Source organism: Aquarana catesbeiana, linkage group LG02 (assembly GCF_042186555.1).
Source record: "Aquarana catesbeiana isolate 2022-GZ linkage group LG02, ASM4218655v1, whole genome shotgun sequence".
In the NCBI taxonomy this organism is placed as follows: domain Eukaryota; kingdom Metazoa; phylum Chordata; class Amphibia; order Anura; family Ranidae; genus Aquarana; species Aquarana catesbeiana.
In genome coordinates this window covers 574332611-574359191 of record NC_133325.1, presented here as the reverse complement: position 1 = coordinate 574359191, position 26581 = coordinate 574332611, and the positions used below count along the sequence as shown (strand labels likewise).

Genomic DNA, 26581 nt, shown 5'->3' with positions numbered 1-26581 from the left:
ACCACCCTCTGAACTCGCCCTTGTAGCCAGTTTTCAATCTATGTACTCACCCTATGGTCCATGCCAATGGACCTTATTTTGTACAGTAAACGTTGATGGGGAACTGTCAAATGCTTTTGCAAAATCCAGATACACCACGTCTACGGGCCTTCCTTTATCTAGATGGCAACTCACCTCCTCATAGAAGGTTAATAGATTGGTTTGGCAAGAACTATTCTTTATAAATCCATGCCAATTACTGCTAATGATACCGTTTTCGTTACTAAAATCTTGTATATAGTCCCTTATCATCCCCTCCAAGAGCTTGCATACTATTGATGTTAGGCTAACTGGTCTGTAATTCCCAGGGATGTATTTTGGGCCCTTTTTAAATATTGGTGCTACGTTGGCTTTTCTACAATCCGCTGGTACCATTTCAGTCAGTAGACTGTCAGTGAAAATTAGGAACAACGGTCTGGCAATTACTTGACTGAGTTCCCCAAGTACCCTCGGTGCAAGCCATCCGGTCCCGGTGATTTATTAATGTTAAGTTTCCCAAGTCTAATTCTATCCTCTGTTAGCCATGAGGGTGCTTCCTGTGATGTGTCACAAGCATAAACACTGCAGTTTTGGTTACTGAAGCCCCCCCGCTTCCCTCGTAAAGACTGAGAAGAATAAATTCAATACCTTCACCATCTCCCCGTCCTTTGTGACCAGATGTCCAACATATTTTTGAGATGTTGCAGAGGTTGAGGCGGCAGGATTTGGACAGGGATTGGATGTGGGGCCTAAAGGATAGATCAGAGTCAAGGATTACACCTAGAACCTTGGCATGTGGGAACGTGTTGATAGTTGTGCCATCGATCTTGACAGAGAGATCAGGGGAAAAGGAATGTGGGGGAGGAAATATGAGTTCGGTTTTCGATTGAGTTTGAGGAAGTGGTGTGACATCCAGACTGATATGTCCGTTAGTGTATTAGTGATACCTGAGGAGACTAAAGGAGTGAGCTGAGCTGTAAAGAGATAAATTTGGGTGTTGTCGGTGTAGAGATGGTTTTGGAAGACATAGAAGGCTATCAGCTGACCCAGGGAGGAGGTGTAGAATAGGAGAGGTCCAAGAACAGAACCTTGGGGGAACCCAACAAATAAAGGAAGAAGAGAGGAGGAAGTAAAATTGTAAGTAAAAGGTGCAGGTGGATAAGTAGGAAGAGAACCAGCGAAGAGCACAGTCATGGAAACCAAAGGCGTGGAGTTTTTTGAGGAGGAAGGGGTGGTCAACCGTAACAAAGGGAGCAGAGTGGTCCAGGAGTAGGAGTACAGAATAAGGTCCATGGGTTTTGGCCGTTAATAGCTCATTTGTTAGTTTTAGGAGGGAAGTTTCTGTGGTGTGTTGAGGGAGAAATCCAGACTGAAGGGGATCAAGAAGACTATTTTCGATAAGGTGGTCGCTCAGTCGGTTGTAGACCAGACGTTCAGAAGTTTGGATAAAAAGGGGGCGTAGGTTCTTAAGATTTGTGGGGTCCAGTGAGGGCTTTTTAAATATGGGGGTGACTAGAGCATGTTTTAGTGAGTTGGGGAAGATACCAGAAGAGAGGGATAGATCGAAGATGTGAGTTCAAGAGTGTAGAATAGAGCTAGAGGGTCACCATAGCATTTGTGAGGGAATAGGATCCAGGGGACAGATAGTTAACAGGACCTTGGCAAGAAATTTAGCAACTTCATCTATAGTGGTAGGGTTTAATGAGGGAAGTAATGATTGTACCTGTGGGCATTGAGTGTTAAGTGGAGAAGGTATCTGTGCAGAGGAGATCTCCTCAGGAATTGATGGGGACGGGATGATTAGTTGTTAATGAGAGTGATAAAGTAGGTCTGCCTGGCAGTGAGGAGGCAAGAATTGTATTTTTGGAGGGCATATTTATAATGGTTGAAATCTTTCTTAGACTTGGTCTTACGCCACAGGTGCTCAAGAGCACAGCTATGTTTTTCAGACTTCTGGTGTCATCCGTTTGCCAAGGTTGTAGGGGTTGGGGCCTGAATCTGTGTGTAGTGAGGGGGGTCAGTGTGCCCACAGAGGATGACAGTGAAGCTTTGTAGATAGAAGTGGCTGTTGGGGCAGGACAGGGGTGAGATGTTTTCATAGGAGGTGTTCGGTAGAGTAGAGAAGAGAAGAGAAGAGAAGGGTTGAGATGGCGAAGGTTTCTACTGGTAACAGGCAGTTGGAGGGAGAGGAAGTGGAGGAGAGGGAGAGAGTGAAACTAATAAGGTAGTGATCAGAGAGGGGAAAAGGATAGTTGGAGAGTTTGCACAAATTGCATAGGTAGGAGAATACAAGGTGAAGAGTGTTGCCAGAGTGGGTAGATGCATGTATCCATTGCTTCAGGTCAAAGGAGGAGGTTAAGACTGAGAAGTTTGGAAGTAGCAGGAGTGTTAGTATCAATATGGATGTTGAAGTCACCGAGATTGATTGTGGGGATTTCAGAAGAGAGAAAGTAGGGTAGCCAGGCAGAGAAGTCGTCAAGGAAGGTGGATGCCGGTCCAGTAGATCACAGCTATCCTTAGAGAGACTGGAGAGAAAAGACAAATACAGTGTGCCTCAAATGAGCAGAGTTTTATAGACGAAGGTGGGTGAAGTACCTGAAAGGTGCTATGTGGGGGATAGAAGGACTCCACTCTCCCTCCCTTGCATCCACGAGGTCTGGGGGAGGGAGTCCAGAGAACAACATCATGGGATAGGGCAGCAAAAGACACAGTGTCGGATTCATGAAGCCAAGTTTCAGTAATAGCAAGTAGATTAAATGAGTTAATGATAAAGAAGTCGTTAGGAGAGGTGAGTTTGTTACAGACAGAGCGGGCATTCCAAAGGGCGCACGAGAAGGGGAGTCTAGAGGAGGAACGGGAACTAAATTTTGTGGAATGCTGCTGCTGCCGCCAGAGGGTGCAGGGTGATGGGTGCGTTGGGTACAGTTAAATTATGGAGGCCCAGAGTTTGGGATATATCTCCAGAGGTAAGGAGGAGCAGAAAGGTGAGGGAGGTAATGTGGGAGTTTGATTTATATGAAGGGACATGCCCCATTGTCCTGGAAATTTTATTAAGGTGTGGATTTAGAATTAGCAGGAGTTGATGAGTGCAGTAATAAGGAGATCACAGAAGTGAAGGAGTTATATACAAGCTGTAGGGTTGAGAAGAGGGGTGAAGCAATGATGCTGATATATAGATCTAGTACAGCGAGTTTATTAAGCTACCTTGTTTGCTTTAATAATATGCAAAAGGGCAATGCAGCTGTCCAAAACAACCAGATCCCAGCTATTGGCTACTTAGCAATGGAATAATAGGATTTTTTTGTTATACTTACCTGAAAAAAACTTTTCTTTGAGTACATCATGGAACACAGAGTTAGGCTAATATTCATACTGGGTTATACACCACCTCTAGGTGAATGGACACTGGTAGACAAAGTCTTAGACAGGAAGTGATCCCCTATTGTAGCAAGCACTGAATCCTCAGAAAAAGAGGGGAGGGATCTCTGTGTCCCATGATGTACTCAAAGAAAAGGATTTTACAGGTAAGTATGATGAAAAAATCCTATTTTCTTTTTCATACATCATGGGACACAGAAGTAGGCCAATATTCATTACCTACTGGGATGTCCCAGAGCAATAGCCTTGAGGGGAGGGAGACACCCTGCCAAACAATAGCCATCAGAACTTATACGGCAGCCCGCAGTACACTGCGGCTGAAAGCCGAATCCTCGGCTGCTCGAACATCCACTTGATAAAATTTTGTTGAAAAAAGGAGGGGTGTGGAAGCGCCAACTGTGGTAGCTTGTTTATGCAAAAATAAAAGTTAGTGTGACCATTACACTTACTGGTTCGCAGGGTGGAGGTGTTTCTTTGAGATGGAAAGTGTCCTGGGATGTGCTGTTATCTTGTTTCCGGCTCGGATAGCATTCCTTCAGGCGTCTGGGTGTGGAGTCTGTACACAGGCTGGACCGCTGCATCCAGTGCATGGAAAGCTCCACGCTGACCACTCTGGAGCGCGGAAGAGGAAATGACGTCACTGATGCACAGCAAACGTCCAGGCTGGTGTTGGGGATAATGCAGGGATAGTACAGGCTACGCACTCGGGGGTCACAGCTCCTTCTACTGGCCTTTTTAGTATGCACTGAAGACCAGGTAGCAGCCTTAAAAATCGGAGCCAAAGATACCTGATGGTAAAAAGGCCAGGCGGTTCCTACACCTTTATGTTTCAGACTGTAGGCCTTAAACACCAATTGACGGACCCAATTGGCAATGGAAGCTTTGAAAGCTGCCTGCCTCTTTCTGGGTCCCATTGGTAAAACAAAAAAAAAACAAAAAAAAAAAGGAGTCTGATCCTTGGATCTCCGCAGATCTAGACAAATAAACCTTGACTGCCCGGACAACGTCCAAAGAATGCAGTTGTCTCTCTTCCGCCGAACGAGGCCGAGAGAAAAAAGAAGGCAAAATAATTTCATGATTTAAAAGAAAGACAGACACCTCTTTTGGCAAAAAGGATGGCTCAGGTCGTAACACGACTCTGTCATGGTGAAGGATCAAGTACGGTTCCCTGTATGAAAGGGCCACCAACTCCAACAACCTTCTAGCCAAGGTGATAGCCGTCAGGAAGGCTAGCTTGCGTGACAACAAGTCTAATGGAATTTCCTTATTAGGTTCAAATGGTTGTTTCTGTAACACGGACAGCACCAAGTCCCAAGGACACATAGGTGACCTAATGGGGGGGGGAAGCAAGCGAGTTCCCCCCTGCATAAAGGTTCGGATCAGTGAATGGGAGGCTACAGGCCTTTGGAAGAATACTGATGGGGCCAAAACTTGACCTCTGATTGTACTCAAAGCCAATTTGATTTCCACAGCTGACTGTAGAAAAGAGAATTCTCCCAATCACACATTTCCGAGGATGCCATTTTCTGGCTTCACACCAAGCAATATAAGTCTTCCAGACCTTATGATAAATCTTCCTAGTGTCAGCTTTTCTAGCTTTCACTAAAGTAGACACCACTGGTTCCGAGATTCCACGGTCCTTTAACACCCTGGCTTCAATTGCCATGCCTTCAAATTTAGAGACTGTAAATTGGGGTGGAATATAAGACCTTGAGACAGTAGATCAGGATGACGTGGAAGTGTCCATGGCCCATCTATTGTCAATCTCCGGGAACCAGGGCCTTCTGGGCCAGGCTGGTGCCACCTGAATGACTGTAACCCCCTCTCTCCGAATCCTGCGCAACAAATGTGGAAGGAGAGGGATCGGAGGGAAAGCATAAACCAGGGAGTACTGGCTCCATGGAACTATCCGAGCATCTGCTCCAATTTCCAGAGGATCTCTTGTTCGAGACACAAACTGTTGTAGCTTGTTGTTGAACCTGGATGCCAGTAGGTCGACCTCTGGCCATCCCCAACATTGGCAAATTTCCTGGAACACCTCTGGGTGTAGGGACCATTCCCCTGGGCAGATCTGCTGGCGGCTGAGATAATCTGCCTTCCAGTTCTCTACTCCCGGGATATGGACTGCCGATAGAATCGGCACATGTCCCTCTGCCCAGGCTAGTATGTGGTTCAACTCCTGCAGAGCTGAACGACTCCTGGTACTGCCTTGGTGGTTTACAGTGGGGACAGAAAGTATTCAGACCCCCTTAAATTTTTCACTCTTTGTTATATTGCAGCCATTTGCTAAAATCATTTAAGTTCATTTTTTTTCCTCATTAATGTACACACAGCACCCTATATTGACAAAAAAAACCCAAAAAACACAGAATTGTTGACATTTTTATTAAAAAAGAAAAACTGAAATATCACATGGTCCTAAGTATTCAGACCCTTTGCTGTGACACTCATATTTAACTCAGGTGCTGTCCATTTCTTCTGATCATCCTTGAGATGGTTCTACACCCTCATTTGAGTCCAGCTGTGTTTGATTATACTGATTGAAGCCACACACCTGTCTATATAAGACCTTACAGCTCACAGTGCATGTCAGAGCAAATGAGAATCATGAGGTCAAAAGAACTGCTTGAAAAGCTCAGAGACAGAATTGTGGCAAGGCACAGATCTGGCCAAGGTTACAAAAAAAATTTCTGCTACACTTAAGGTTCCTAAGAGCACAGTGGCCTCCATAATCCTTAAATGGGAGACGTTTGGGATGAGCAGAACCCTTCCTAGAGCTGGCCGTCCGGCCAAACTGAGCTATCGAGGGGAGAAGAGCCTTGGTGAGAGAGGTAAAGAAGAACCCAAAGATCACTGTGGTTGAGCTCCGGAGATGCAATCGGGACATGGAGAAAGTTGTAGAAAGTCAACCATCACTGCAGCCCTCCACCAGTCGGGGCTTTATGGCAGAGTGGCCCGATGGAAGCCTCTCCTCAGAGACCCAAAAATGGCTGTCCAGCAACGTTTACCATCCAACCTGACAGAACTGGAGAGGATCTGCAAGGAGGAATGGCAGAGGATCCCCAAATCCAGGTGTGAAAAACTTGTTGCATCTTTCCCCAAAAGACTCATGGCTGTATTAGATCAAAAGGGTGCTTCTACTAAATACTGAGCAAAGGGTCTGAATACTTCAGATATTTCAGTTTTTCTTTAATAAATCTGCAAAAATTTCAACAATTCTGTGTTTTTCTGTCAATATGGGGTGCTGTGTGTACATTAATGAGGGGAAAAAAATGAACTTAAATGATTTTAGCAAATGGCTGCAATATAACAAAGAGTGAAAAATTTAAGGGGGTCTGAATACTTTCTGTCCCCACTGTATATAGTCCACTGCAAGGGCTTTGTTGGACATTGATGGGCAGGATCTGTTCTGTCTTTGACCATTTCCCCTGAGCTGTGAGCCCCTCTAGGGTCACTCCCCAGCCTAAGAGACTGGTATCTGTGGTCAGTAATCTCTAAGTTACCGGGAGGAAGGATCTTCCCTTTCACAGGTTCTGATCCTGCAACCATCAGTTTAGACTTAAGCGTGCCCGAGGAGATAACACTGGATAATCCAGGGCTTGTCCTCTTCTGTTCCAAGCCAACAAGATGTCTTGCTGTATAGGCCTGGAATGGAACTGGACAAAGGGCACTGCCTCGAAGGAGAAGCAGTCCCTGAGGTTTTAAACGGGGGATGCCTGGTTCTTCTCTAAAGGAAGTAGAGAGCTTTTCCCACATCTTTTGGATATATTTGTCCAAATCATCACTAAACAAACGTCCCCCATAAAAGGGGAAACCTGCCAATAACTTCTTACAAGGAAGCTTGGCTGATCAGTTAATCTGCACATATGTACAGACAAGAGAGCAAAAAGAGAAACCTGCTGTATTGAATCCTTTAAAGAAGTATGGGAATGCAAAAATAGGTAGTACATGCTTCCCTCATACCTGTATTGCATCTCTTTCTTTCCCCAGTCCTTTAGTTTTTGCAGAACAGCCTTTTGAAGAGTCCAGAATCAGCTTCTAACAGTTATTTTTCAGTTCAAAAGTTTCCAGGGTTGGACACAGCTCCACAATCCAGCCCCTCCTTCACTCCCTCCCTCTGGAGAACATGTGGGTGTACCTGGTGAAGAGATGCACACGCAGGCTGCTATCTAGAATGAGCACGTTCTTCACGTGCCTTTGTTTCCATGGTAGCGTGTCCCCAGCTAAAACCCAAAAGCAGAGCCAGCATGACACAAGTGAAGTCTCCTCACCTTTCCCTGGCTGTTATCTGCAAGCTCTCCTCTGCAAGACTGCAATACCTTTCTCCTGGGCTTTGATGTTACTTCCTGTATCCTCCGAATTCCTTTACAGTAAATGCAGGCAATGCTGACAAAAGGGGCCAGTGTTGTATTTTACTTTAAAAATGTATTATTTGCATTATAATTTTAACAGGGAAGTAGAATATAAAATACTCTGTACAGAGCACTGTCACTGACTTCTACACTCATTAATGCCTGCTGCAAATCCTGAATGTGTGCTAAGATCATTCTGTCTGCAACAGGGAGGAGGGAGATGGGAGGGGGAGGGAGATGGGAGGGGGAGGAGGGGAGGTGGAGAGCAGCTCTGTGTGTTGTATGAAGTCTCGGGAACGAGCAGAGAGCCTACATCAATCAAGCAAGATGACAAGAAGGGGGGTGGATCCAGACTTCAGAGCCAGACCATTGTCGGTATTATGCTGTCTGTAGACCCTCCCACAGGTAATTAACTCTATTTTAACAGAAACGGTGCACTTCTCAGAGGGCAGGAAAGATTTGTAGATACTAGCTGCTCATAAGGATAATGCCGCGTACACATGGTTGGAATTTCCAACAAATGTTTGATGTAAGCTTGTTGTCAGAAATTCCGACCGTGTGTAGGCTCCATCGGACATCTGTTGTCGGATCTTCCGACAACAAAAAATTTGAGAGCTGGTTCTCAAATTTTCCGACAGCAAAATCCGTTGTCGTAAATTCCGACGCACAAAATTCCACACATGCTCGGAATCAAGCAGAAGCACTGGCTATTGAACTTCATTTTTTATTGGCTCATCGTACGTGTTGTACGTCACCACGTTCTTGACGTTCGGAATTTCTGACATTTGTGCGACTGTGTGTATGCAAGACAAGTTTGAGCCAACATCTGTCGGAAATAAATCCAGGATTTTGTTGTTGGAATGTCCGATCGTGTGTACACGGTATTAGGATTAAGCAAAAAAAAGGAAACCCATACATCTCTTTGAAAGCATCAACAGCAAAACACAGCGCTTAAGGAATATCTGTCTTATTTTCAGCAAGATCCTCCTCCTTGTTAGGCCTGTCAGGTTGTCTGACCTGATCCTTTACGGACTGGCAGATACCAATTGCTGTAAGTGTAAATAAAATACTGCGCTAACAATCTAAGTAAAAAATGAAGCTGCAACTAAATGTGTTATAGGACACAAATCAGAATAATGGGGAGATAAAGTCGCGCTAATAGAAAGTGTAGTGAGAACTGCAAAATTGAGTGCCACAAATAATGATAATATTAAAAAACAGAGTGATATTGAATACACCAATAAACCAAACACGCGGACATATAAAGTACTGTTTGTGAAAATGTCCATACAGTAAATACACAGCAGAGTGAACTGAAATGCAAAAATATATTAATAACTAAGGAAGTCCATAAAAAGAAGAAAACAAATCCCAAGGTGACGAGTGGTGTAAATTCTCGTTGAAGTGAAAAAGTACATTGATGGGACCTCCACCTTTAAGAAAATACTGCCGCTTACCAGAGAGCGTTGGTCCCTTATTACAGGGGACCACGCTGAGCAGATGGCTGTAACCCCAGCCCGGGATCTCACAAGCAGGCAATGGATACCACCGCATCCATAAGAATCCTCACCATGAATCGCAGCAAGGTGATGTGTTTAACATAAAAAACACAAAATGCTCCACATAGCGTAAATCTTTTATTGAAATTAAAAAAAAGCCAAATGAACACTTACAAATCGGCAAAATGATAACAGCAAAGGAATGGGAAAGCCATAGTCAACCATCACTGCAGCCCTCCACCAGTCGGGGCTTTATGGCAGAGTGGCCCAACGGAAGCCTCTCCTCAGAGACCCAAAAATGGCTGTCCACCAACGTAGCCATAGGGCTTTCCCATTCCTTTGCTGATATCATTTTGCCGATTTGTAAGTGTTCATTTGGCTTTTTTTAAATTTTAATAAATGTAAAAAGATTTACGCTATGTGGAGCATTTTGTGTTTTTTATGTTAAACACATCACCTTGCTGCGATTCATGGTGAGGATTCTTATGGATGCGGTGGTATCCATTGCCTGCTTGTGAGATCCCGGGCTGGGGTTACAGCTATCTGCTCAGCGTGGTCCCCTGTAATAAGGGACCAACGCTCTCTGGTAAGCGGCAGTATTTTCTTAAAGGTGGAGGTCTCATCATTGCACTTTTTCACTTCAACGAGAATTTACACCACTCGTCACCTTGGGATTTGTTTTCTTCTTTTTATGGACTTCCTTATTTATTAATATTTTTGCATTTCACTTCACTCTGCTGTGTATTTACTGTATGGACATTTTCACAAACAGTACTTTATATGTCCACGTGTTTGGTTTATTGGTGTATTCAATATCACTTTGTTTTTTATTATCATTATTATTTGTGGCACTCAATTTTGCAGTTCTCACCACACTTTCTATTAGCGCGACTTTATCTCCCCAGATACCAATTGCTGCAACAGCTGGCTGAATAGCTGAACTGGCCAAAGAAAAGGAAGCCTGTAATAATGACTCCAGTTTCTTGTCAACGGGGTCTTTCAAGCCCTGTGCATTATCCATCGGACAAGTTAAGTTCTTGTTTAAGGGAGAGACTGCTGCATCTAAGGCTGGCATGTTCCACTTCTTAGACTACTTTCACACTGGGATGGGCGTCGGTGGTAAAGCGGCCCTATTTTAGCGCCTCTATACCGTCGTTTTAGCAGCGCTATTCAGCCGCTAGCGGGGCGGTTCTAACCCCCGCTAGCGGCCAAAAAAGGGTTAAAACCGCAGCGCAGCTCTATTGTTTTCAATGGGCAGGGGAGCTTTAGGAGCGGTGTATACACTGCTCCTACAGCACTGCAAAGATGCGGCTTGCAGGACTTTTTTTTTTACTGTCCTGCAAGCGCACTGCTCCAGTGTGAAAGCTCTCAGGCTTTCACACTGGAGAGACAGGAGAGGCTCTTTACAGGCACTATTTTTAGTGCTGTGGCGCCTGTAAAGCGCCTCAGTTGTGAAAGTAGCCTTAATGAACTTCTCATCCATGGGTTATAAAAAGGGAAAACCTTAGGAGGAACAAAAATCCTGTTAGGATGTTCCCAATCAGCATACACCACCTGTTCCAACAGTGGGTGTAAGGGGAAAGCCTGTGTGGCCTGAAGAGGCCTCAGGGCCAAAGAGGACCAGAGGGGCTCAGTAACCTCTGCAAGAGGCAACTTAAAGGCAGAACGAACCATCTCTGTAAGAGTCTGGAGCAAAAGCCTCTGCGACTGAGAGGCAGACACCAACTGGATATCTTCATGTCCAGATTGCTCAGAAGCAGACTCATCCACCAGGCCCTCCACAGAATCCTGAGCTTTTAGCTCTTCCACATCCTCAACCCATTCCTGCTCCAAACTAGGAGGCTCAGGTGAGGTGGATCGGTCACGCTTCTTGCCACCCTGTGGGATGGAGGCAATCATGCCAGCAATCCTGTGCTCTAACCCGGCTAGGGCTGAGGACATCATCTTGGTGATTAAGGGTGAAGCAGCAGCATTGACTGTAGGCACAATACCAGATGGGCGTAGCGGCTCAGATTGCCCGGAAGCCTCTGGTCTTTCAGGGGATACAACACTAGGGATACGACTAGGTTCATCAGGAGATACTGACGACATAGGTATGCCCTTTACCTGTAGTGTTAGTCCCGCTTCTCTTTTTTGAAGACATTTACAAGCCACAAAGAGAGTACCTGGGTGTAGTATTAACACACCTCAGAAGGGAGACCCTTTGATAGGGCTCGCCAAGCCCCTATGCAACAATCCTGCTAAGCACCTTAGCCTGCCAAGCAACAGCTGGTGACTCACGTGACCCAGGTAAGGAGAAATTAACTGCTGCAAATGCCTGGTTCAGAGCCTGCACTGTGTCCCACAGCTGTATTCGCATATGATGCGAATCTTTGTGCGCCCAAATTAGGTTACGGCGCATGCGCGGCTTCGAGTGTGCATAACACCTATGGCGAAGCCGCGTGCCATGGCAAACCAAGAGGCGAAATGGCGTACCGTTGTGCGCCATCATACAGGTAACAAACAGCCAGGCACAAGCAAAAAAGGTACACTTTGCAAACACCCACAGCTAGCCCAAAACTCCCCCATATGGTCACCGCACACAGGTGTCCAGCCTCTAGCTAGCTTGAATGATTGTTACAATCACTGGGACACCCCACAATAAGCAAATAAGGGGGTTTCACTTACCCGTCCAGGCGCAGGGCAACTTGGAAACTAAGAACTCAATATTCACCCTTCACGGCGGGTTCCTGTCACTTAAGGACCTTCAAGGACTGGGTACCCTTTTCAATGTTTAGGGTCCACTCCCTTGGACCTGTACAGCACCCTGCAGGAAAGCCTTAGCGCTGTGGTGTCCCGGATTCCACTTCGCAGGGTCCAGCGCCCAGAGATTGCATTGCAGGCAAAACCTCGCAGGATCTTGTGTCTTCTTTGCGAGGCTCGGGTACCATTTATCTAAGCATATAGATCCTGTGTCAAATGGATCAGATCGGTCAATCCCTTGATTCATTTAAGAACCGTTTGTGGGACTAGAGACCTGGAGCTCAGAGAGCTCAATCAAACATGCCCATCCAAGCTTGCAGACACTGGTAAAAAACTGATGTACTTCCTGTGTGGGAGGGGTTATATAGGGGATCAAACCAGTGTTTATTCACCTAGAGATGGTGTATAACCCAGTAGGTAATGAATATTAGCCTAACTCTGTGTCCCATGATGCATGAAAAAGAAAGGAGGTACATTTTCACCACTTTTGAATGGAATAAGGTTTACTACTCTGCTCAAAGCCCAGGTCCTAGACTACGATTACAATACTTTAATCACATTTCCTATGAGTAGCATATCTCACACTCTTCCCTTATTGTGCAGAGAAGTACAATATGTGCAATGTTAAGAAATAATGTATTTTACATGTTAAAAAACTTCATGCTATTACATGCATTGTAAATGGAAACAATTACATGCATTTTTGGTCAGAATGTTTTGTAGGTAACGCATGTTAACTGATGCAGGTCCTTTTAAACACATGACAATTGATGCATAAATGGGTTAGTGCTCTTAAAGGAACCTGAATTGAGAGAAATATGTAGGTTTCACATTGAAGCTGATTTACGAAAGGCAAATATACTGTTAACTGCAAGTGCAGTTGCTCCAGAGCTTAGTAAATGAGGTAACGCTTCACTTTGCTAAGAATACTCAATCACATGCAAGGAAAATAAAAACAGCATTTTTGCTTGCACATAAGTGAATAGAAATCAGAAAAGCTTCCCCTCATTTCAGAGGTTCTCCTTAGATCTAGAGCAACAGTATATTTACCTTTAGTAAATCAACCACATTAAGTACAAAAATGCATAAAAACTGTAGTAAAAAAGGAAAACGAAGGAATTTATTTAGACTGGAGCAGACAGAATCTGGAGCAGCTGTACATGGCAACCAATCAGCTTCTAGTTTCCTTTTTAAAGCTTAATGGTCCTTTCACACGGGTGGTCCGCTCGGCGGACTCAGTTTTGCTCAGCAGGGATAGCTCCGCTGATCCCCGCTGAGCAGGCGGATGACAGGTCCGTCTCTGCTCACTGTGTGGAGACGGATCTGTCAGAGTCCCGCTCTCTTCTACAGGGAGATCGGATGAAAACGGACCGCCTGATCGTTTTCATCCAATCCGATCCGCCAGACGGATGGAAAATAGGGTCACCATTCTTCTGGATTTCACAGACAGATTGGAGAGCAGCGGGTGTCAGCGGACATGTCACCACTGACATCCGCTGCCCCATAGGGGCAAATAGAGCGTTTGATCAGGTTTACCTGAAAAACTGACAGGCGGACTTGATCGGAAAGCCCATATGCAAGGGCCCTAACTGAACAAGCTGAAGTTAGAAGCTGATTGTTTACTATGTGCAGCTGTTCCTGAATCTGTCTGCTTGATGTGAGTAAATTCCCCCCACAATATTTGTAGGTTTCTTCAACATGCTTCTACGTGCTAAAGAGAACTACTTATTATAGAGAAATTGGCTATAAGAGAAAATGGAGACTACCTTTACGGATATCCTTCTAAGCAATTTACCCGAGTGGCCACAGCAGACTAAGGCTTTAGTACTTTCTGATACGCTGACCTGGGACAAGCATACAGATCAGGAAAAGTCAGATTTCCTAATCTACATGCTTGTTTCAGAAGGTCAGCAAGAAAGCCAATCAACTAGATATTTCAGAAGGACATGTCAGCAATGGCAGTCTCCATGTTTTTCTAATGAGAGGAATACTTTGAGCATAATAAAGCCTAAAGATGCACCTAGTCATGCAGAGACCAAATCTATCTGGAGGTGCTAGCTTGTAACAAAGGTATATATATATATATATATATATATATATATATATATATATATATATATATATATATATATATATATATATATATATATATATATATATATAAAATAAACATTCCACAATGTGCATGACTGTTGAATGACTAAGTACACCTAAGTTCGAGCAACTCTTGCACAGAATGATTTCCAATTTGATGAAAAACTGACATCAGCAAGGAGACAACTCTTTTCACTGCTATGAAATAGAGGAAAGAAACTACATCTTGTGTACTGCTGCCAAGATTATGACAAGTACTGGTGCAGAGGTGACCTGTTTAAAGACCAATATCTCCCCATCCCCTAATCTCAGGTACTGTGGATATCTACCGATCTACAGCCACCTTTATTGATCAATTTAACTTTTCATAACAAAGTATCTCCTCTGCCAACTACTGAAGTCAAAATTCTGCAAATGTGGTGATAGCGAAAAAGAAAACCTGTTGTGAAAGAAGTCATTGTTATCGTCATATGAAAATACTAGTGGTCTCTGGCATACAGGTGTATTTAGAGTATTTAGAGGTTGAAGTTAACAATGGCAGCCAATGCATTTCTCTAACTACTTAAAGCACATCAAAGCAATGAGTTGTGAATTATGTAGCACCTATATTACACAATCTGAAGCTGTTCTTTTTGCCTAAGCACACTTTTCCGCCCACTGCAGTTACTCTTTTGAAAAGCTCATTATACTATCAATGTAACCTAGTAATCAGGAGTGGGCAGATATGCTCCTGATAAATTTATATAAGATTAGAAGAGAGGATCGCGCCTAGGGGCTGCGCCCCATTACTTCTAATTTGCTTGGTTAAATTAAAAACTGTGCTAAACAACCTTGGTTAAGTTAACAAATTTTCAGTAGAAATCTGCTTAGTAGTATTAAAATAAAAGACCCAGTGTAGTAAAGCTTACCATGTAAAGGTCTAGGTCAACTGTCTTATTTGCATCAGTACTGATTCTTACCATATTCAAGACTATGGAAATGCAAAAGCAGGTTAAAGCATTTCAAAAGGATGCCAACTGCAAGTAAAATGTACCTGTGTATTTTTATATCACAACACAAAAAAGTTCCGCCATGCCGTACCATAGAGCTCCGGTTTTCTTTTCAGGCTCAGATAAGTGGGCAGAGAGCCCAGGACCCAGGAAGAGTTTTGCAAGACAAACGGGGATAGTTGCAACAAAGAAAATGGGAAGGTAGCCTATAGGTAAAATAGGGAACTTAACTGCTGCTATGGTTACACAAGTTCCCTCTGCATACAGCTGCCACTCTTGTGTGTGCTAAATCAGTGCTGGAAACAGAGCCAATTAAAAAAAAATGAAAAAAAAAAAAAAAAAACACTTTTTCCCAACCAGGGTACACCCCCCCCCCCCCCAAAATCAGCGTGACCGTAAAACAGATCCATTCATACAATAAAATTAAAATTGAGAAAGATTGGATAGTTGCTCTTAGTAAATAGAGTCACTGTCATCCATAAGACAGGTATGGACAAGCAAACATCTATGGCACCCTTTCTCAACCAGGGTTCCTTCTGTAGGTTACTAGGAGTTCCTTGAGCAGTGAGCGATGCTGAATTGATCTGATGACTGCCAATGAATGCAGGAACTTCTACAGTGACCAGTAAATGTTACGGGATAACAATTCTTACTGTCATTTTGATTATTAATTTAATTTTAGTAAAAAAAAGTACTGCGTGGTGTAAAAATTATCTGCCCAGGTTATCAAATATTCTAGGTATGCCATATTTATTCCTAGTCATAAAAAAAAAAATTGTACAATTTAGTAATCACACCAAGTATATTTAATTTTGAGCAAGGTTTTCCTGACACCTGAAAATAGTGAGAGAGAAAGTTACATATGTGAGACGGAGATATGTAAGGAAGTTTGATAAACTGTGGAAACCCTGGTTAGATGCTACAGGACTGACAGTTCTGTGAATGTTGATGGTCTTATTTAATGTTAAGTGTTTGGGGTATTTATTATTTTGAAGGTTGATAGAAAATGTAATATAGGGCCTTAATGTGGATAATACTGAACATGATGTTGTTAGAAGTTTAGAAAGTTTATAATAAGATTTTACTATTGGAAAAGCAAAGGATATAAGATTAGACTTGTGATTTGAGGAATGATGGGTCTGATAATAAGGTATAATTTTGTAGGGGGATCTACAGTTTTATTTTGGAGGGGGGGTGGGGAGGAGGAAGGGGCTACATACAGTGTCTGTAAAAAGTATTCATACCCCTTAAACTTTTCCACATTTTGTCATGTTACAACCAAAAACTTAAATGTATTTTATTGGGATTTTATGTGATAGACCATTACAAAGCGGCACATAATTGTGAAGTGGAAAGAAAAAAGGAAAATTATATATATATATATATATATATATATATATATATATATATATATATATATACACGTTTTCAAACTTTTTTAACAAATAAATATGTGAAAAGTGTGGGGTGCATTTGTATTCAGTTAATACTTTGTAGAACCACCTTGTCGCTGCAAGTCTTTTTAGGTAGGTCTCTACCAGCTTTGCACATCTAGAGAGTGAAATTTTTGCCCATTCTTCTTTGCAAAATAGCTCAAGCTCTGTCAGATTAGATGGAGAGCATCTGTGAACAGCAATTTTCAAGTCTTGCCACAGATTCTCAATTGGATTTAGGTCTTGACTTTGACTGGACCATTCTAACACATGAATATGCTTTGATCTAAACCATTCCACTGTAGCTCTAGCTGTATGTTTAGGGTCATTGTCCTGCTGAAAGGGGAACCTCTGCTCCAGTCAAGTCTTTTGCAGACTCAAACAGGTTTTCTTCTAAGATTGCCCTGTATTTGGCTCCATCCATCTTCCCATCAACTCTGACCAGCTTCCCTGTCCCTGTTGAACAAAAGCATCCCACAACATGATGCTTCCACCACCATGTTTCACGGTGGGGATGGTGTGTTCAGGGTGATGTGCAGTGTTAGTTTTCCGCCACAAAGTTACATAGGCAAAAAAGTTACATAGTTGGCAAGGTTGAAAAAAGACACAAGTCCATCAAATTTAACCTGTGTGTGTCCTTTTATGTCAGTATTACATTGTATATCCCTGTATGTTGTGGTCATCCAGGTACCCATCTAATAGCATTTTAAAATTATCGATGCTCCCCGCTGAAACCACTGCCTGTGGAAGAGAATTCCACATCCTTACCGCTCTTACAGTAAAGAACCCCCTACGCAGTTTAAGGTTAAACCGCTTCTCTTCTAATTTTAGGGTTGAAAATGTTTTTATTGTTAAGAACAGCATAACAATTACAGAAATGAGACATCTAATGAAAAGAAGGGCAGCGAGTTGGCTAGGTGGCTATCGCCTACAGCTGTGCTCGCGCCATCAAACAGTAAATATGGGAGTACATTCATTCTCATAGTAGATCCGGGACTGAGTTGTGTTCTGTAGATCACATTAAAAGAAAAAATGGAGGGGAAGGAAAAATAAACCGTAAGAAAAAATAGTAATAAAAGAAGTTAAACCAAGCAGTAAATAAAAAAAGAGAGAAGAGAAGAGGAGTAGAGACAGAGAAGAGTGGAAAACAAGAAAGAAAGAGGAAAGGAAGGTGAGAAGAAGTCTGCTGGGAGAGCACTGGATAGGAGGAATAGGAACGGTTCTTATGGGAACCATCGTTATACGTTATGAATCAAAGCTAAGGTGGGGATGAGCTCAAGGGGGTAGAAAGCATGTCTGCCAGTGTATCAGAGGAGGAGAAGCGAAGCCAAGTGGACCACAAAACTTTATATTTGTCATAGGTGTTATTGTCAAGCGCCAGCATCTCCTCATGACGTTGTTCACTGTAGAAACCCACAACGATTATGGGGGAGCATTGGTGGTCTTCCAATAGAGTGGGATAAGTTGACGAGCTGCAGACAGAAAAGAAAACGGAGAAGGCATCGTTTCTGTGAGGCCACAGAGCCCAGCAACATGTAGAGAAGGGCAATCTCTGGAGACCGTTGTAAAGATTCTTCATAAATAGTGTTATACACCTGAAATAACGGATTCCAGAAGGGTCGAATCCATTCACACTCCCACCAGACATAGGAGGCAAGTACCTGAAGACATACTACAGCGCCAGCAGGAGGCAGGGGTAGATGGTAAGATTTTGTGCAATGTAGAGGGGTCCCCTGTACCATCTGGAAAGGATCTTAAATTTTTTTCCTGCGGATAGCAGGAAATAGAGGACTTGTGGGTGAAGTGAAATGCGGTCTGCCATTCTGCCCTTGAGAGGTTCTTTCCCAAATCTGCCGATCACATCTTAGTGTAGGGGGGTAGGTCACCATGCGCAAGAGACTGGACTAAACCATAAAGGGAGAAAAGTAGATGTCTGGGCATATCTTGGCGAGAGCTTAAACATTCAAACTCAGTGAAAGGACAGTGTATTTGTGAGGAAAGAAACAGTTGTCTTTAAAAAAAAGATAGGTGTATGGAGGTGAGCCAATCGCGCAGCAATGAACCCAATGTGGGAACCCCTACTCCTGGAGGGAAAACAGGATTGTCGAACAGGGGGGATAGGGGAGAAGGATCTGAGAAGAGGACTGAACATAGCCCCCTTTGGTACCATAACGCGAGGACAGCAGCCTGCAAAACCTTGCGGCCAAAAGAAGTATCTGCAGATTCCAAAATATCTACTTAGAATTTAGTGAAGGTATGCACTGACGACCAGGTGGCCGCCTTAAAAACCTGTGATATTGATGCTTGATGATGGAGAAGAAGTACTAAGCGCCCGAGTAGAATGCGCCGTGACAGGGAAAGGAGGAACCCGACCCTTAAAGTGATTGTAAAGGCTCGTTTTTTTTATTTTCTTAAAACAACAAACATATCATACTTACCTCCACTGTGCAGCTCGTTTTGCACAGTGTGGCCCCGAACATCCTCTTCTGGGGTCCCTCGCGGTTCCTCCACGCATCAGATAACCCCCTAGGAGAAGTGCTCTCCCAGGGGGAGGGGGTTACCTTGCGGGCGCACTCCCGAGTCAAGCATTTGCGTCCATAGACACGAATGCTGGTCTCGGCCCCGCCCCATCATTGGATTTGATTGACAGCAGTGGGAACCAATGGCTGCACTGCTATCAATCTATCCAATCAAGAGCCGTGAACCCTGGCCAGAGGAAGAATGTGTCTCTGGCGTATGAAATTCCAGGGCTCAGGTAAGTAAAATGGGGAGCTGGGGGGGGCCAGTCACTGCCAGGTGTTTTTTTTCACCTTAATGCATAGGATGCATTAAGGTGAAAAAACACGAGGGTTTACAACCCCTTTAATAGAATAGGCTTGAGTCACAGTCTGTCTGATCCATCTGGCGATGTACTAAATATGGACTAAATAGTACTAAATAGGGACTACCACAGGATAATGCCACCAACTCTGAAACCCTGCTAGTCGAGGTAATAGCCACCAAGAATGCCACCTCCTGGGACAATGTAGGTAAGGGAATCTCCTGAATATTCTCGAATGGAGGTTTCTGGAGAAATTCTAGTACTAAGTTTAAATCCCATGGCGACAAAAGAGACCGTACAGGCGGAGCCACATACCGGACTCCTTGAATGAAGATACGAACTACAGAGTGAGTGGCTAGGGGGTCGATGAAAGACGACTGCTAAGGCAGACACCTGGCCCTTGATGGTACTCAAGGCCAACTTCTGCTCAACACCCTGTTGAAGAAAAGCTAAGATCCGAGCCATAGAAAAGGATTGAGGATGAACGCCAATCGACTCACACCAATGATAAGTCAACTTCCTCGCCTTCACCATAGTAAGGATCACTGATCCCGACAGACCTCTATCTCTCAGTACCTGGCTTTCAATGGCTAGGCCATAAAACCAGTAACTAAATAGGATGGAAGCTCAGCCCTCAGTACAACTGGTCCTCTCTGAGAAGTAGCTCCCAAGGGATGTTTACGGCCATCAGAATGACCAGAAGACTTTCACCTTTGGTCCTTCGGAGGCACCGCAGAAGAGGAAGGTGTTGGCCTTGCAGTGGCACTAGGACGACTGCAGCATCTACCAGAGGAACCCGCGAGATTGACACGAGCCTCAGCTTCTTCCTGTTGAACTGAACCTGCTGAAGGGGCCAACGTTTGAGAAGAAAAACGACTAACCTGGTCAGCATTAACTCCAGACTCAGACCCAGGTAACCCAATTTCCTGGATGGGGCTAGCGGGGGCCTTGGGTAGTTCGGACGTCACGCGAACCTTTACAGGAATTATACGCGCACAAGGAGACACAGGGCCCCCGAAGTGAACGAACTGTCCCCCTTCTTTGGTACCCCTAAAAGGTTCAATTCGTGAACCCCCTAGACACTCACAAAAGAAGTCCATAAATCTGGAAACAAGCTAAGATGTCCCCCCACCCCAGCAATGGGTGAGGGCAGACCTTCATGCTGAAGGAGTCTTGTCAGTGGATCCAGAGAAGCATGCTCTAGGCTTACCAGACCTAGATTGACTTGAGAGATCCGTTTTCTTTATCTGCAGTCCTGGGAGCCCGGAAGAATTTCTTATGGGCTGAGAAGGAAGGCCCCCGTCTGCAACGAGGATCCTTCCCTTTCCTAGATTGAGGCAGGAAGGTACTCTTCCCCTCTGTGACACCCTTAATGATGCCAAACAGGCAGTCGCCTTGAAAGGGCAGATCAATAAGAGCTTTCTCAGAGGTTTGGTCTGCCGAACAACTCTTAAGCCACAGCACACGTCTAATCACCATCGCTGAAACAGAAAGCTTGGACAGCACAGGAGCTGCATCCAAGGCTGCATCACAAATATACTGCAGCCCATGGACCAACTGGTCTGCTAAATCAACATAAGCAGCAGGAACCTGCTCACTACCCAGACCCTGGCGCAAAAGATTGGCCCATTAAGTTAGGGTCTGCGACACGAGGGCCGAGGCCAAGACTGGACACAATGCCGAACCAGCCATAGTAAACATGCTGCGTGCCACAGCCTCCGCTTTCCTGTCGGCCCTTAAAGGTCAGGGATTCCTTTACTGGGATCATGGTGGTTTTATCCAACCTGGACACAGGAGGGTCCACGACTGGTGTGGCCCTGTCAGCCGTATCCTCCTGCTTCAACATCACTGCACCCTCTGCAAGGGGACCCCCCTCCAAAAGGTACTGTACTCCATCAGGCCAGGTGAACATTTAAGGGGACACCGCTGTGCACTCTGCACCGCTGTGCTCTCAGCACTGGGACCACCAAACTGCCTCACACTGCACACACAGCAGGGCATGCACCTAGGGGTCTCCACTGCACCCTCTGCACTGGAACCCCCCCTCCCATACCACCAGTGCAGGACACACACCACCCAGAAGAGGAATGGTGGGGGAGACACCCAGGGCTCCCTGCTGCCTGCCCTGGGACTCCCACCAAGACCAGCTTAACCAAGGGACTTTAAGATGGGAAGAGGGATCCTGCAGGCAGGTCCGACCAACCCTGGAGGGTACCCACGTCCACCCCAAACCGCACAAAGGAGGAAAAGGGGGACTGTACTTACTGATCCATGGTGCGGGTGACCCTCTAGACAGAACTACTTACCACCGAAGTGGGGGGCTGTCGGCCAAGGGACCACTGCGACTCAGACCAGAGCCCGTTCATATGCGACCCTGTGAGACATTTAACTCGCGGGCCAGCCTCCGTTCATTGAGGCTATGTCGCGGCGATCTAGCGCGTAGCTGCGATCTGCACGTGCTCACTAGCTGGACTGGGGAGACCACTGGATCTAGATTTTCCAGCCCTCGCCCATCACGGCAGTTAATTGTAGATCTTCCAGGAGAAAATGCATGGAAGAAAAACAAAAAGCTAAATTTGCTAGGACCAAAAGATCCCAGCAAGGAGCTAGGTCCTTACTCCTGACTAGACAGAAATAAACTGAATACCTGGAGCAGGGAGGGGGTTATATACTGACTGAGGACAACCCATGGGCGTAGCCAGGTGTTTTTTGTTATGCCTATCCTACTCCTGTGGAGGCGATATAACACAACGGTCAAGATTAAGGAGGCGCTGTGTCAGTCGATGAACGAAAGAGAAGGTCAGATTACGGGGTTAAAAATTTCCCAGTTAATCACTACTGATGTGTTGGGATAAGGCCTGCTCCTTGTAGTGTCTACAAGCTGCAAACTTACTTAAGGTCTCATTCACATGGCTGCTGAGGCCCGTACACTGTGAATTGGTTATTTGTTTATGGGGATCCACCAGGTACTTTGTGCGGGCAGCCTATTTAAGCCCATCGGGATGCTGCAAAGACACAGGCAGTCATCTTGATTTGACAGGTGTGTGGACGAGTGGCCCTGAACGCAGACAGTGTACGAGTTTATGGTTTAGTGCAGTTTTAGCTTAAAAGTGGGGGTGAATTTTGTAATAGTTAATAGAATGATACAGTTATGCTTTACAGATACCAATTTAGAAAAAATGCATCCGATCTGGTTGTCTATTATATACCATGGCACTAAATATCTAGCAGAAATGGAAAGATTGATAAAAACCACATTGTAAAACTATCTGGATATTCATCAGCAGATATATATTCTAATTTCTCAGTATGGTAGTGTTGGAATATAAAATGTTCTTACCAGAAGGGGAAGTAGAGTGGACTGATGAAGAACTACTCTGTTGATGTGCAGCCTCATCAGCAGATGGCAAGATATGGCTTGCTCCAACATCTGTTCTTGGAGGTGCATTCTCATCATGGCCCATCCCTGAACTTGCTTCAGCAGCCTGTGATTCTATTGGATTTGTAGTTGCTGAAGTTGTTGTGTCTGGTGGTGACTCTATTATAAAAAGAAAAATAAATTAATCTCTTCAAACACTATTAATCAAACAATCATGTAAGCATTGTTTAATCAAGACCCCTTTCACAGATAGAGAGTTACTCCCAGATTGTGAAACCGATAACCTATAAGGGCTGAAAAGAGATTTGTGACAGGCAAATTAAGCCGTTACCTACTGCATTCTTGAAAAAACTCAACACAACAGTTTTGCATAAAAAGCTCTCTATAATAGTTCAAATGTAGAAATTGGAAACTCAAGAAGTGGGACTTTGAGGGTACACAGGTATTCAAACTATAAAACAGTAAAATAATTTTTAAATTTTATTGGTTTTACAAAAAGACATATTGATTTAAAAACAATACAGCATGCGTGTGACAACCTTATTGTATCAGGTGGATCCTATCCTGCATTTAACATTCGAAACCCTTACTTATAGTACATATAATCCAACATTCAATTGGAAAAAGGAAAAAACCTTCCCCAGAGGGTAGTAATGATGAATGTGGGAATAGATTTGGGTTAGGTTGCAGGTATGATGGTCCACTTTGAGTGCTCTCTATATGCTCAACATGTTTCATGTTGTAAAACACTTCTTCGGGAGCTAGAGGTGGTTCTGTTAAATATGTATAGAGAAGAATATCACAAAAGAGGCATATACAGAAATATCAAAACATCAACACAGAATAGACATAGATAAAATGGACAAAGTATAATAAAATTTCAACCCAGGTTCAAATGGTACAACCCAGTGGCTGGGGAAACTATTAAAGCAACACATAAGATGCTTATATATGTATAGAGAAAGAAAACATTTCCCATATAAAGAGTACATTACATATTGCAAGACGAGTAGCCATTGTTATTCCCATAAGGGGTGTGAAATTTAATTTTAACTAATCTCTCGTCATATTGCTATGCTTATCAAAAGCTACACATGGAACACGTATAAAAGGAAATATAAGAAAGATAACCAGAAATATGGGGAATTAAAAAAAAAAAAAATTATATATATAATTATATATATATATATATATATATATATATATATACTGTAGCCACCACAGGGATTTGAAGTATAAGTATGTCCAAGCCAGTTGCCAAACCGACACGGGACAAGAAATAGGACTTAATCATTATATAGACAAAATGAAAAAACTTAAAGAAAAAATCAAATTTACACTGGCATGTGGATTTCCTCCAACAGTATGTATGGGAAAATCTAAGCCCCGTAGTTTTGAGGGTTCAATTATTTACATCATTTCAAAATGTGAGTACTGAGTTCAAGAGTGCATGGGAAAAGATCCTTACCCAATGCAGTACGGACCTTATTAAGCTTTTAATTACTCATTACCAAACCAAACTCACCAATCTCGATAAAGATATTATTGCATTTCAAGCAAATAATGATACTCTAAAAAATCACACGCAATTTAATAAAAAATGGCAAGAAGTGAAAGAATATATCACTAAAATAAATAAGGAAATCATTTTTAAAAAACAGAACAAATTCACGAAAGATAAAACAGCCTTCACTGAAGGCTATGCCTACCACTGGCAGACTTCCCTTTACAGTCGTAGATCTAGAAAAATTAACTACAGGAAACATCACTCAGGAAATGAAATGACTTATACCGATGACGATACTGAAATTGATTCTGATTCTTCTTTATCTATTTTTTCCTCACAGTTACCAATGGGAAGAGAACCAAACATGACACCCAATGACACTGGTGCACGTAAGAGACAATATGGTGGTGGGCACTACACACCCTATCCTAAGAAAAAAACGGATAAACAAGACACAACATTTTTTGACACTTCACTACGTCAGGGGGCTTCTCTCGAAAGAGGTGGTGGGAATAGTTCACAGACTAAATATATGGGAGCAAATGCCCACAAGGCACTCCAACTGCTAAATTCGCAAAGCCGCACCAACAATACGCTTACTACACCCCAACCTCCGACTACGGGAGGCGCCCCTAACAACACTATAACAGGTAACACACTTACAAATATCACTTCTCAACCTAACTTTCCCAATTCACTAAACCTAACAAACTCACTATCCCTTACTCAATCACAAGTCTAGCAAAGCACTTTGGACTCCCACATCAAACTACTGCACCCACCCTAAATTTTCCAATACCAGGGATACTGCTACCCCACAGCTAGGATTGGATGTTATAAACCTTACTCCCTATCATTTCACTGAACAAGAACTCAGTGTGTTAAAACTTGGTTTAAGCTTTTGCTCTACGAAAAAAATTGACAAATATGAGACTATCAAGGATGGTTTACATGTTTATTCGTAATCTAACTTATAAATTTCTATTTGATAAAGATCGTTTAAGAGCTAAGGAGGAACGGGAATTCTCAGAAAGTATTAAACATTTTAGGATGGAGGAGTTTTGGGCACTTCGTGACCTGATGTTACTACTAGATGAAAATAATGACACCAACCCTATTGAATGCACCACCGCTACACCTCCAACTATCCTTTCATCTTTAGTCACTAAATTCAAATCCAAATCCTGACAATTCCCTGATTTATCTCTAAATCCCCAAGCTTGGACCTTTCTACAAAATGTAGTTAGTGATATCAAGCGGATGGATACCCCCCCAGAAAAAATAATTTGACCTTTACACAACGCCAAGCTATTTTGAAAATACAAAACCACCCTGATGTAATCGTCAAATCTGCCGACAAGGGGTTCTTATGACCAGACGCTTCTATGAAACGATGTGTTTAAATATCTTGTCCAATACACAATGGCACCGACAAATCCCTTGATCATGCACTTCTTCCTTTAGGAACCAATTTCTTGATATCATTAACGATGCTTACTCTAAAGGCCTAATCAACAAAGACACTTCCAATTACCTGAATGTTCGGTCTCCCAGGGTGGCGACGTTCTATGCACTTCCGAAAGTGCATAAGGACCCTCTTTCGCCCCCTGGGAGACCGATTATTTCGGGTATCGGCAGCCTCACAGAAAATGCTAGTAAACTGGTGGACGCCACATTAATGCCTCATGTCACAGCTTTACCGTCCTACACCAAAGACACCTTAGACTTACTCAAACAAATTGAAGGTCTATCGGTCCCTCCTGACTTCCTGCTCGTGACTCTGGATGTGGAGGCTTTGTACTCTAGTATCCCTCACGAGCAGGGAGTGGAGACGGCCGTACCTTCCTCTATGAGGAGGACCATCATCACTGGAACTATAATGAGTTTATTCTGAAACTGCTTAATTTCATTCTAACCCACAACTGGTTCGAATTCATGGACTCCCACTACCTCCAGGAACAGGGCGTAGCCAGGGGCACCTGTTGTGCCCCTGGCTACGCCAATCTGTACCTGGGGGGGGTGGTAACGCTATCTATTCTCTCAAGAACAACTATCAGGATTCATAGATCAAATTTTAGTGTGGAAACGCTATATTGATGATATTTTCATCATCTGGACAGGTACTCAAAATACTCTAAAGCAATTCATACGGATTGTGAATATGAATCACTTTAATTTAAAATTCACATACAATTGTGACATTAAAACTACCAACTTTTTAGATCTTACGATTTACAAGGATGCAAATAATGTTTTATCAACAAATTTATTTCGAAAAACAACAGCTGGAAACACACTGCTACACGCTGCTAGTGCACACCCTCCAACACTTATTCGGAGTATACCCTATGCGCAATATATTCGACTCC

At 43.6% G+C, this 26581-nt stretch overlaps 1 protein-coding gene across 3 annotated transcripts in view; it reads right to left on the bottom strand.

Annotated features, from left to right (window-relative positions):
• DCAF6 (DDB1 and CUL4 associated factor 6) overlaps nt 1-26581 on the bottom strand; it is a 264140-nt gene that overhangs the window by 127460 nt on the left and 110099 nt on the right. For all 3 annotated transcript variants that reach the window (XM_073616111.1, XM_073616112.1, XM_073616113.1), the window contains exon 11: nt 22667-22864. In XM_073616111.1, coding sequence (XP_073472212.1) covers nt 22667-22864 — 198 coding nt within the window. The remainder of the gene's footprint in view (nt 1-22666; nt 22865-26581) is intronic.